At 49.1% G+C, this 12,244-nt stretch overlaps 1 protein-coding gene across 1 annotated transcript in view; it reads right to left on the reverse strand.

The window, feature by feature from the left end:
• Nucleotides 1–12,244, reverse strand: part of oxct1 (3-oxoacid CoA-transferase 1) — a 47,780-nt gene that overhangs the window by 33,127 nt on the left and 2,409 nt on the right. Inside the window, exons 2-3 of the mRNA XM_033018510.1 lie at nt 4,735–4,843; nt 2,699–2,789 (exon numbers count right to left, since the gene is read on the reverse strand). Coding sequence (XP_032874401.1) covers nt 2,699–2,789; nt 4,735–4,843 — 200 coding nt within the window. The remainder of the gene's footprint in view (nt 1–2,698; nt 2,790–4,734; nt 4,844–12,244) is intronic.

Below are 12,244 nucleotides of genomic sequence, written 5' to 3' on the forward strand. Positions count from 1 at the left end.
GGGAAGCTCCGAACGATGCTGAAGGTTTTGACCAGCCCCGACCCGGGGTCCAATTGCCCGGCAATGGGGGAGCTGAGAATCCCCCCCGTTGCAGGAGCTTGATCGCCACGACACGGAGGGCCCCAACACCACCGTCTACGGAAGCCAAGATCGTCCCGTCAACGGAAGGCTCGAGGCCCACGACCGCGGGAGAACAACGAAGGGAAGAGATTTAACGTTTTTTTTCACCTTCCATCACAGTGAGGGATGTGGAGGAGTCACTGTGGTGGATGTTCATGTTAAAATGTGTTTTGTGTGTTCTGTTGCTTTTTATTGGTATGACTGTATGGCAAATCAAATTCCTTGTATGTTGCAAAACATTCTTGGCTAATAAAGTATAATTATGATGATAATGATGATTATTAAAGCCAGGATGTTTAGGCACTAAAATACTCTGAAAGGAAACATAGAAAATAGGTGCAGGAGTAGGCCATTCGGCCCTTCGAGCCTGCACTGCCATTCAATATGATCATGGCTGATCAAATAGGCAAGCAAAAAGGCATAATAAAAATTACAAAAAAGGCACGAAAAAGGCAGTTATAGACCAAAAAAGGTATAAAAAGGCATGTATTTCCACCACCAAAATATGGTTAAAAATGATAATATAAAGGCATACTACATTAAATGACCAAAGTTGCACATAATTACTAGCATTTTTTTTCAAATTATCTGGTGTTAAACTATGCTGTCTGTCAGACAGAATATGCTTCAGTTGTGAAAAACTTCTTTCTACCTCAGCTGAGGTCACTGGTGCATACCCGAAACAAGCTACAGACTCTATATTCATGTTGATATCTTGTGCATTACAACTACCTTTGTGAACTTTAACTTTGTTTTGTATTTCTTCAAGATGTTTGTTAGCTAAAATCACTCTCTCACATTTTCCTTGTATGTCTTTACCTACATCGCCAGGAACTTTACGGATATCGTCAGTTACTTTGTTGAAAACCTGCAAGTTATTCACTAATGTTCCGCCACGTTCTCAAGGGAAGTGGCAGCTTGTGGGAAGTTTGCAAAATTGGAAGTAATAAGTAGATTTTGGAGAAGACTGAACCAGCGGGCAGCTGCATGAACTAATGAACGACCGACGTTGGCGCCCCCGGTGGTGGATTTTTTTGTTGTAATTTATACAATTTTAACACGTTAATAATAACATTCATATTAACGTGTAATCACGGTACAACGAGAGAAAATAGCACAACCTTTTAGCAAAATGGCAAAAAAAGACTGATTTAGGTACTCGATCGTGAAAAAGGCATTATCCTGGTGAATCATCGAAAAAGGCATGAAAAGGCTACGTATGGCCTTTTTCCTGACTCTAATGATGATTAATGTACTCCTGTCAGGCCTCGGTTCCAGAGATGACAGATCAAGTTTGCCTAACCTCTCCCAACAGCTACTGCCGCCTAATGCCGGTAGCAAACCTGTTCTGCAACATCTGCAGAGTTAAGGGTCTCTCCCACTTGGAGATTTTTTCCACAACTCCCGGCATCATTGACTGACGTATCAGGTCACCAAAAAATGTTGCACGTGATGCGCCGGTGACGCGTGGCGTTTTTTCAAGTGTCGCAACTTTTTTTTTGTGAAATGTTCAAAATCTTTTGGCGACCCTGATATAACGCCGGCAGTCGCCGAAGAAATCGCCTATTGGGACAGGCCCTTTACACTTCAGACCCACGATTGATTGGCTGAAAGATACAGCAAGGAAAGAGGCCCTTCGGCCCACCCAGTCCCCGCCTACCATCCGCCGCCCGTTCACACTAGTTCTGCCACGTTCTCACCCACTCCCTACACAATAGGGGCAATTTACAGAGGGCCGATTAACCTACAAATCCGCACGGCTTTGGGATATGGGAGGAAACCGGAGCAGCCGGAGATTTTCAGGCGGCCTTCGATAAGATGCCGCAAGTCAGGCTGCGAGGGGAAGATGAGAGCCCGTGGTATTAAAGGGAAGATACTAGCATGGATAGCGGGTTGGCTGGATGGCAGAAAGCAAAGAGTTGCAATAAAGGGGGCTTTTTCAGGTTGGCTGCCAGTGACTAGTGGAGTTCCAGCAGGGGGTCGGTGCCGGGGCATGTGGATTCTGTGGGCAGGGTGTGCTCCATCTCCAGGGGCACGTCGGCCAGGGGGAACGTACCCAGAGAAGAGGGCCAGACGGCTGTAACCCTCCACTACCTGGTGCCTGGGCCCGTGTGTGTCCACCTTAGCCAAGCCCAGGAACAGATTGACAAAGAGATGCTCTGACCAACCCACCAACCTCCGCAAGATGACCCAGAGGCCCAGCGGGTAGAGCCACTGCCCCACAGTGCCAGAGACCCAGGTTCAATCCTGACCTTGGGTTGCTGAAGGTGTGGAGTTTGCACGTTCTCCCTGGTGCCCTGTGCATTTCACAAAGAAATTCCTCCTCACCTCCTTTCTAAAAGAGCACCCTTTAATTGTGAGGCTATTAGACTCTCCCATCTGAGGAAATCTCTCCCCCTCTCCCTCTCACCCTCCCTCTCCCTCCCCTAGCTGAATGCATGCAGATGAAAGCACCCAGTGTTTCCTCCGTAGAGTTGCTAATAAAAGACTATAGATTCTTACCACTATGTAAGAGTCTGATCATTTCAACAGAACGCAACCCCCCCGCCTCGCACCCTCCCTCACGACCCACACTCACCCCGCATTGTTGCTGACGGCAGTGATGCCCTTAACGCCTGTCTTCAGCAGCGCCCCGATGAGGTTCTCCGGGATGCCACACAGCCCAAACCCTAAGGCAGAGAGGATGGGTGGGTGGGGGGGGGGGGGGTGGAGATCAGAGAGGGGTACAGGTCAGGACAGAGTATGGCTGCACATCCAATGGCTCCAAGCTCATCAGGTTCAAGTAGAGAACACTCAAGGGAACAAGGGACGGGTAGACAAGTAGGAGAATCAAGGACCAGAGGGCATAGATTTAGGGTGAAGGGGGAAAGATAAGCAATAGCAGCAGAAGTAGGCCATTCGGCCCATCAAGTCTACTCCGCCATTCAATCATGGCTGATCTATCTCTCCTTCCTCACCCCATTCTCCTGCCTTCTCCCCATAACCCCTGACACCCGCACTAATCAAGAATCTATCAATCTCTGCCTTAGTGGAGGCTATCACTTGGCCTCCACAGCCTTCTGTGGCAAATAATTCCACAGATTCACCACCCTCTGACTAAAGAAATTCCTCCTCATTCCTAAAGGCACGTCCTTCAATTCTGAGACTGCGACCTCTGGTCCTAGACACTCCCACTAGTGGAAACATCCTCTCCACATCCACTCCATCCAGGAATAGGAATCCAAGGGGTAACTTTTCCACACAGAGGGTGGTGGGTGTATGGAACTAGCTGCCAGAGGAGGTAGTTGAGGCTGGGACATCACAACGTCTAAGAAACAGTTAAGACAGATACATGGATAGTACGGGTTTGGAGGGATATGGGCCAAATGCGGGCAGGTGGGACTGGTGTAGATGGGACATGTTGGTCAGCATGGGCAAGTTGGGCCGAAGGGCCTGTTTCCACACTGTGTGACTAACTGGCAGATGGTGTTTAATTCTAACAATAACATGTAGCAACACATTTTGGGATTACCATAAAATGCTGAGAAAGTGAGTGCAATTATCCCTTAAGGTGCAAAATGGGTGTCCAAGGAGATGCAATCCATGAGCAAGGGCATAGAGGATTAATCCGAGGGGTTCTGGGTACAACTTTATTAGACATTGTGTAGGATGGAACTGTAGATGCTGGTTTCAACCGAAGATAGACACTAAATGCCCGAGTAACTCAGCGGGACAGGCAGCATCTCTGGTGGGAAGGAATGGGTGACGTTCCGAGTCTGAAGAAGGAACTCGGCCCGAAACGTCATCCATTCCTTCTCTCCAGAGATGCTGCCTGTCCCGCTGAGTTACTCCAGCTTTTTGTGTGTGTCTTAATAAACCTTTGGTCAGGTCATAGGGGGAGGGGGGGGGGGGGGGGGGGTGGGCGTGGAGTGTCGGATACCACACTGGAAGGAGGTGGTGACTACACTGGAGAGGGGTGCAGAGGAGATTCACCAAAACTCTGCCTGGGATTGTCCGATGGGTGCACTAAGTGCACTCGCTGGAGTTTAGAAGGATGAGGGGAGACCTCATTGAAACTTACCGAATAGTGAAAGGCCTGGATAGAGTGGATGTGGAGAGGATGTTTCCACTCGTGGGAGAGTCTAGGACCAGAGGTCATAACCACAGAATTGAAGGACGTACCTTTAGGAAGGAGATGGGGAGGAATTTCTTTAGTCAGAGGGTGGTGAATCTGTGGAATTCATTGCCACAGAAGGCTGTGGAGGCCAAGTCAATGGATATTTCTAAGGCAGAGATAGATAGATTCTTGATTAGTGCGGGTGTCAGGGGTTATGGGGTGAAGGCAGGAGAATGGGGTTGAGAGGGAAAGATAAAGAAGCGGGTGAGTAACTCACCGGGTGAAGCAGCATCTCCGGAGAGAAGGAATGGGTGACGTTTCAGGTCGGGTCTGAAGAAGGGTCTCGACCTGAAACATCGCCCATTCCTGCTCTCCAGAGATGCTGCCTGTCCCACTGAGTTACTCCAGCATTGTGTGTTCACAATGGATCAGCCATGATTGAATGGCGGAGTAGACTGGTTGCCACCGCACGCGGCACGGTCAAGGGCACGGGGAGAGGGACGTCACGGTCAGCTTACCTCCGACCAGCAGCGTGGCTCCGTCTGGTATGTCCTGCACAGCAGCTACTGGGTCATCATAGAACTCTGTGCGTCGCAGGGCACTGGTGGAGAGAAGGCAGCCACAGCTCTAGGGAAAGGAAGCAGACCACAGTGATACTCATCACCAGCAGATCCTCAGAGAAAAACTGTCAGAGTGCTGGAGTAACTCAGCGGGTCAGGCAGCAGCTCTGGAGAACATGGATAGGTGACATTTCACAGAGTGCTGGAGTTACTCAGCGGGTCAGGCAGCAGCTCTGGAGAACATGGATAGGTGACGTTTCACAGAGTGCTGGAGTTACTCAGCGGGTCAGGCAATTTATTGTTTCTTTATTTTATCTCTAAACTAAAAAAATGATAGTCCGAGGGTCACCAATGAGATAGATAGTAGTGCAGGACTGCTCTATAGTTGAGGTTCAGCTGCCTAGCTTTAAGGTGAGAGGGGAAAGTTTAAAGGAGATGTGCGGGGCATGTTTTTTACACAGAGGGGGATGGGTGCCTGGAACGTGCTGACAGGGATGGGGGTGGAGGCAGATACGATAGTGGTGCTTAAGAGTCTTTTAGATAGGCACATGGACATGTGCGGATGGAGGGATATGGATCACGTGCAGCCTGAGGAGATTAGATTAACCGGGCACAAGTTCGGCATGGACATTGTGGGCTGAATGGCCTGTTCCTGTGCTGTACTGCCCCATGTTCTAAGACTGGGTGTGAATTGGTGTCTCTAGGTTTGTCATCGTGTTCACATTGGTGGTGAGCGGCCATGCAGTGACTCCGTACTGTAGCGAGTCCCTCTATCTTTCACTGGAGAGCCTCCGATTGCTTTAGCTTTAGCTGTTTGGACTGACCTGGGTAATAATAATAGTTAATGTATTTGTCATTCGAACATGCAAGTATACATTTGAACGAAATGTCGTTCCTCACGGGACTGAGGTGCAAGGTACATGGTTGGTGATATATATAAATTTCTTTTTTTTTTTTTTATTTTTTTTTAATTAATTTTATTAGAAGCCATTGTACAGGGATAAGGCGATCGACATAACAGTTATACAATTATTGTACAGCTTCATTTTTAACATTAAAACCTAAATTAAAAAAAAAGGAAAAAAGAGAGAAAAAAGAGAATAAGGAAAGAGAAATAAAATGAGAGAAAGCAAGAAAAAGACCCCTAAGCTGCCAAAGAAGTGCAAGAGAAAAGAAAAGAAATAAGAAGAGAGAAGATGGAGATATACCTTCTCCCCCTCACCCATCCTTGATAACGGGTTTAAATTTGTGTTTAACCATTCTGTTGTTGGTGGTGATATTGATAGAAGGTGCCAGTGCAGCAGAGGTGTGTGATTTAGATGAGGTGCGTGTGTGCGTGCGTTCGGGGGCAGCAGTGTGTTCGTCATTCTAACAGACAGGTGGAAGAAGCTCTTGCACATCTTGGTGGTGCTGGCCTTGATGCTCTGTTACCTCATGCCAGAGGGGCAAAGAGTCCACGGGCGGGGTGGGAGGAGTTCCTTTCTAATGTTGGAGGCTTTTCGGAGGCATCCTTTGTTGAAAATGTCCGGAATGGATGGGAGAGGCTCCTCTACGATGTTCTCCGCTGTCCTGACTAATCGGCTGCAGGGGCTTCCTGCCTGATGCGGTGCATCTCCCGGACCAGACGGTGATGCAGCTGGTCATGACGCTCTCTGTGGTATAACATAGGGAGGATGGGTGGGGAAAGCCTCTCTCGGTTCAGCCTCCGGAGGAAGTATAGCCCCTGCTGAGCCCTCCCGTCTAGGTGTGTAGTCTTGAGAGACCAGGAGGGGTCATCAGCAAGGTGCACCCCTGGGAATTTGATGTAGCTCACCCCCTCCACAATGGACGCATTGATGGGGGGGGGGGGGGGGGGGGGGGTGGTATTTGAGGAGTGGGCAGCCTGCCTTCTCCTGAACCCTACAATCATCTCTTTGGTCTTGGTGACCTTCAGAGACAGATTGTTGTCTGGATGGGGAATGTTTTGCAGATTAGATTATCCACTCATTAACCACACAATCTTCTTGTTGTTTTCGAGTCTCATTGTCTGTAATGTGTAGGCAAGAACTGCAGATGCTGGTTTCAGCCAAAGATAGACACAAAATGCTGGAGTAACTCAGCGGGTCAGGCAGCATCTCTGGGGAGAAGGAATGGGCGACTTTTCGGGTCAAGACCCTTCCAAAGACTTCTTTTCAGACCTGAAACATCACCCATTCCTTCTCTCCAGAGATGCTGCCTGTCCTCGCTGAGTTACTCCAGCATTTTCTGTCAATCTTCCTATCTGACACTGTTTGACCTCTAGCCTTTGTCACATACTTCAACCATCAACCCACCCCTCCCCCAGATATATCCACCTATTACTTGCCAGGCTTTGCCAACAGCCCACCTCCCTTTTTCACTTTCCACCCCTCACCCCAACTCCATCCGACGGAGAAGGGTCCCAGCCCGAAATGTCACCTATTCCTTTTCTCCAGCGATGCTGCCTGACCCACTGAGTTCCTCCAGCACTTTGTGTTTATTTTATTGCTCAAGATTCCATTATCTGCGGTTCCTTGTGCTCCCCTTGATATCGGCTGTTTTGCTCTTGTCTGTGCCCCAGGTGTGAGTGTTGATGCAATGCAGAGCGAGCTTTAACCTGCGGACACAAGGGACTGCGGAGCAAAGCACAGAGTGCTGGAGTAACTCAGCGGGTCAGGCAGCATCTGTGGAGAACATGGATAGGTGACGTTTCAGAGTTCTGGAGTAACTCAGCGGGTCAGGCAGCATCTCTGGAGAACATGGATAGATGATATTTCACAGAGTGCTGGAGCAACAATAGACAATAGGTGCAGGAGTAGGCCATTCAGCCCTTCAAGCCAGCACTGTCATTCAATGTGATCATGGCTGATCATCCCCAATCAGTACCCCGTTCCTGCCTTCTCCCCATATCCCCTGACTCCACTATCTTTAAGAACCCTATCTAGCTCTCTCTTGAAAGCATCCAGAGAACCGGCCTCCACAGCCCTCCGAGGCAGAGAATTCCACAGATTCACAACTGTGTGAAAAAGCTTTTCCTCATCTCTGTTCTAAATGGCTTACCACTGTGGCCCCTGGTTCTGGACTCCCCCAACATCAGGAACATATTTCCTGCCTCTAGCGTGTCCAAACCCTTAATAATCTTATATGTTTCAATAAGATCCCCTCGCATCCTTCTGAACTCCAGAGTGTACAAGCCCAGCTGCTCCATTCTCTCAGCACATGACAGTCCCGTCATCGCGGGAATTAACCTCGTGAACCTACGCTGCACTCCCTCAATAACAAGAATGTCCTTCCTCAAATTAGAGGACCAAAACTGCACACAATACTCCAGGTGTGGTCTCACTAGGGCCCTGTACACCTGCAGAGGGACCTCTTTGCTCCTATACTCAACTCCTCCTGTTATAAAGGCCAACATGCCATTCGCTTTCTTCACTGCCTGCTGTACCTGCATGCTTACTTTCATAGACTGATGAACAAGGACCCCCAGATCCTGTTGTACTTCCCCTTTTCCCCAACTTAACGCCATTTAGATCGGGGGGTGGGCAACCTAGTTCTGCATAGGGGCCGGGACGCATGTCTGTGAGCGGATGGCGGGCCACATCGATACACATGGATCCCGCCCCATCCTGCCCTGGATGGCAGGCATCAAATCACGTGTTCACAGAAGGTAGACTAAAAATGCTGGAGAAACGCAGCGGGTGAGGCAGCCTCGTGCAATCCTCGCATGTCTCACCCGCTCAGTTTCTCCAGCATTTTTGTCTACCTTCGATTTTTCCAGCATCTGCAGTTCTTTCTTAAACGCGTTCACAGAAGGTGCGCGGCCGTGCCGGCGGCTTTGCGCAGGACGCGGTACAGCCAGAGCTCGTCCACGTTCCCCTCACATTAGTAAAGGTTCAACATTCAAAACAGTGCAGGTGCTGGAGCCAGAGAGTCGGAGCACAAAAACCAAATCCTTCAGCACATGTCCACGTCATGTGTAACTGTACCACTTTAAGTATGTACCTATGTTAATCAGAAATATATTGCTGAGAACACGTTGATCAGCCAGAGAGAGATGAGTAAATGCTTCTGATCAGTGACCATTCCTCAGACACCGCTTATCCTGTAGTTTTATTACAGGAAACAATTGAGTTATAAGGCAGTAGACAGACGCAAAGTGCTGGAGTAACACAGCGGGACAGGCAGCATCTCTGGGGAGAAGGAATGGGTGACGTTTCAGGTCCAGACCCTTCATCAGACTGAGAGTTAGGGGAGAGGGAGGCAGAGAGATATGGAAGGGGAAGGTGTGAAAACAACAGATCAAAGCAGGGGATGATCAAGGAAAATGTAGAATGGATCATTGTTGGCTGAGGGGAAGGTGACAACGAGGCGTGCAAACAGTAAAATTAATCACGAGGACAGTCAGACTGGTGGGAGCTCGGGTGGGGGGGGGGGGGGGGGGGGGGGGGGGGGGGGGGAGATGGTGAGAGAGAGGGGAGCCAAGGGTTACTTGAAGTTAGAGAAGTCAATGTTCATACCGCTGGGGTGTCAGCTGCCCAAGTGAAATATGAGGTGCTGTTCCTCCAGTTTGCACTGGGCCTTACTGACAATGGAGGAGGCCCAAGACAGAAAGGTCAGTGTGGGAATGGAAGGGGGAGTTAAAGTGTAGGGCAATTGGGAGATCAGGTAGGTACAGGCGGAGAGGGTACATTGGCTGGGACTTTATTTCCTTTGGAGCCGAGAAGGTTACAAGATTATGAGGGGCACGGATAAAGTGAATGCTCACGTTCTTTCTCCCTCCCCCCCCCCCCCCCCCTCCTCCTCCCCAGGGGACAGGATTGCAGTTGGTATGTGGGCGTCAGCACTCATTCACAAGTGATAAGAGCAGAATTAGGCCATTCGGCCCATCAAGTCTACTCCGTCATTTAATCATGGCTGATCTACCTTTCCCTCCTAACCCCATTCTCCTGCCTTCTCCCCATAACCACTAACACCTGTACTAATCAAGAATCTATCTATCTCTGCCTTTAAAATATCCATTGACTTGGCCTCCACGGCCTTCTGTGGCAATGAGTTCCACAGATTCACCACCCTCTCACTAAAAAAAAATCCCCTCACTTTGCTAAAACAACGTCCTTTAATTCTGAGGCTGTGACCTCTGGTCCTAGACTCTCCCACTAGTGGAAACATCCTCTCCACATCCACTCTATCCAAGCCTTTCACCAATGTAAGTTTCAATGAGTTGCCCCCTCATCCTTCTAAACTCCAGCGAGTACAGGCCCAGTGCCAACAAATGCCAATCGCGTCTTAACCCACTCATTCCTGGGATCACTCTCGTAAACCCCCTCTGGACCCTCTCCAGAGCCAGCACATCCTTCCTCAGATATTGGGCCCAGAACTGCCTGCTCACAGTACACCAAATGTGGTCTGACCAGCGCCTTATAGAGCCTCAGCATTACATGTGGTGTAGTACCAGATTCTACCTTTAGCTCCATGCCTGGTACAAGGTCAGAGAGGCTGGAACTGGAAACACTTGTGTGGCCAGACGCGAACTGCTAAAGGAAAGCTGGCAGGCACGCAGTGTCAGCCAGTTCATGGATCTTTGCCAAGGACCAGGTATTATTTACAAACTCGATGTGTCAGTCCGTGACTATGGTAGGTTACTCCCAAGTTCACACGGCACAGGAGCAGAGTGAGACCATTCGGCCCATCAAGTCTACTCCGCCATTCAATCATGGCTGATCTATCTCTCCCTCCTAACCCCATTCTACTGCCATCTCCCCATAACCCCTGACACCCGTATCAATCAAGAATCCATATATCTCTGCCTTAAATATATATCCATTGACTTCCACTCCACAGCCGTCTGTGACAGAGAATTCTGCAGATTCACCACTAAGTCAGGAAGACATATCTGTTACCACCTTTATAGCAAGTCATAGACTGTGCTGTACAGGCCCTTTGGCCCTCCTTCTCCCTGCCAGCCAAGTCTGGGCTAGTGTCAGATACGTGCATTTGGTGTCTATCCTTCCAAATCATTCCTATCCTTATCTCCAATTGGGCAGCTTACAACCCAGCGGTATCAATATTGACCTCTCTAACTTCAAGTAACCCTTGCTTTCCCTCTCTCTCCATCCCTCCCCCATCCTAGTTCTCCAACTAGTTTCACTTTCCTCCTGTTTAATTTTTACTTTGTACACCTCGTTGTCACCTTCCCTCAACCAATGTTGATGTGTTCTACATTTCCCTTATTCATCGTCCCCTTTTATCTCTCGTGTTCACACCTTACCCTTCCATATCTCTATGTCTCCCTCTCCCGACTCTCAGTCTGAAGAAGGGTCTCGACCCGAAACGTCACCCATTCCTTCTCTCCAGAGATGCTGCCTGTCCCACTGAGTTTCTCCATCATTTTGTGTCCCTCATAAGATCTTAAGTGACACGAGTAGAATTAGGCCATTCGGCCCATCAAATTGACTTCACCATTCAATCATGGCTGATCTAATCTCTCCTCCTAACCCCATTCTCCTGCCTTCTCCCCATAACCCCCGAAACCCGTACTGATCAAGAATCTATCTATCTCTGCCTTAAAAATATCCATTGACTTGGCCTCCACAGCCTTCTGTGGCAATGAATTCTACAGATTCACCACCCTCTGACTAAAGAAATTCCTCCTCATCTCCTTCCTAAAGGAACGTCCTTTAATTCTGAGGCTGTGACCTCTAGTCCTAGACGCTCTCACACCACTCTATCCAAGCCTCTCACTACTCTAAAATCTATTCACTATTCTAAATTCTCCTAAAGTAAACCTAGTCCAGCTCTTTCCCTCATCCCCACCCCCCCCCTCCACTAAACCTAGCATGGCACTTTGCCCCCTAAATAATCCCAACCTGGATGCCCCCCCTAAAAAAAACCCCCACCCAGTCCAGCTCCTCCACCTCCCTCAAAATATACCTGACCCAACACTCGCCCCACAAAAAACATCCATCTCTCCCCCCTCCCCCCCGTCCTCAATATACCATTATCATAGAAACATAGAAAATAGGTGCAATGGTAGGCCATTCGGCCCTTCGAGCCTGCACTACCATTCAATATGATCATGGCTGATCAAATGTATGTCCAAATGCCCTTTAAATGTTGTTGTAGTCCCTGCCTCAACTTCCTCCTTTGGCAGCTCGCTCCATACACCCACCACCCTCTGTGTGGAAAAAGTTACCCCTCAGGTTCCTACTTGGGTTGAGAGGGAAAGCCATGACTGAGCGGCGGAGTAGAATCGATGGGCCGAATGGTCTAGCCCTGCGCCTGTTTTAGTTTAGAGATACAGCGCGGATACAGGCCCTTCAGCCCACCGAGTCCGCGCTGACCAGCGATCCCCGCACATTAACACTACCCTACGCCCATTAATTAAGGGACATTTTTTATACCAAGCCAATTAACCTACAAACCTGTACGTCTTTGGAGTTTGGGGGGGGAAACCGAAGATCTCGGATAAAAC

Source organism: Amblyraja radiata, chromosome 3, assembly GCF_010909765.2.
Source record: "Amblyraja radiata isolate CabotCenter1 chromosome 3, sAmbRad1.1.pri, whole genome shotgun sequence".
NCBI lineage: Eukaryota > Metazoa > Chordata > Chondrichthyes > Rajiformes > Rajidae > Amblyraja > Amblyraja radiata.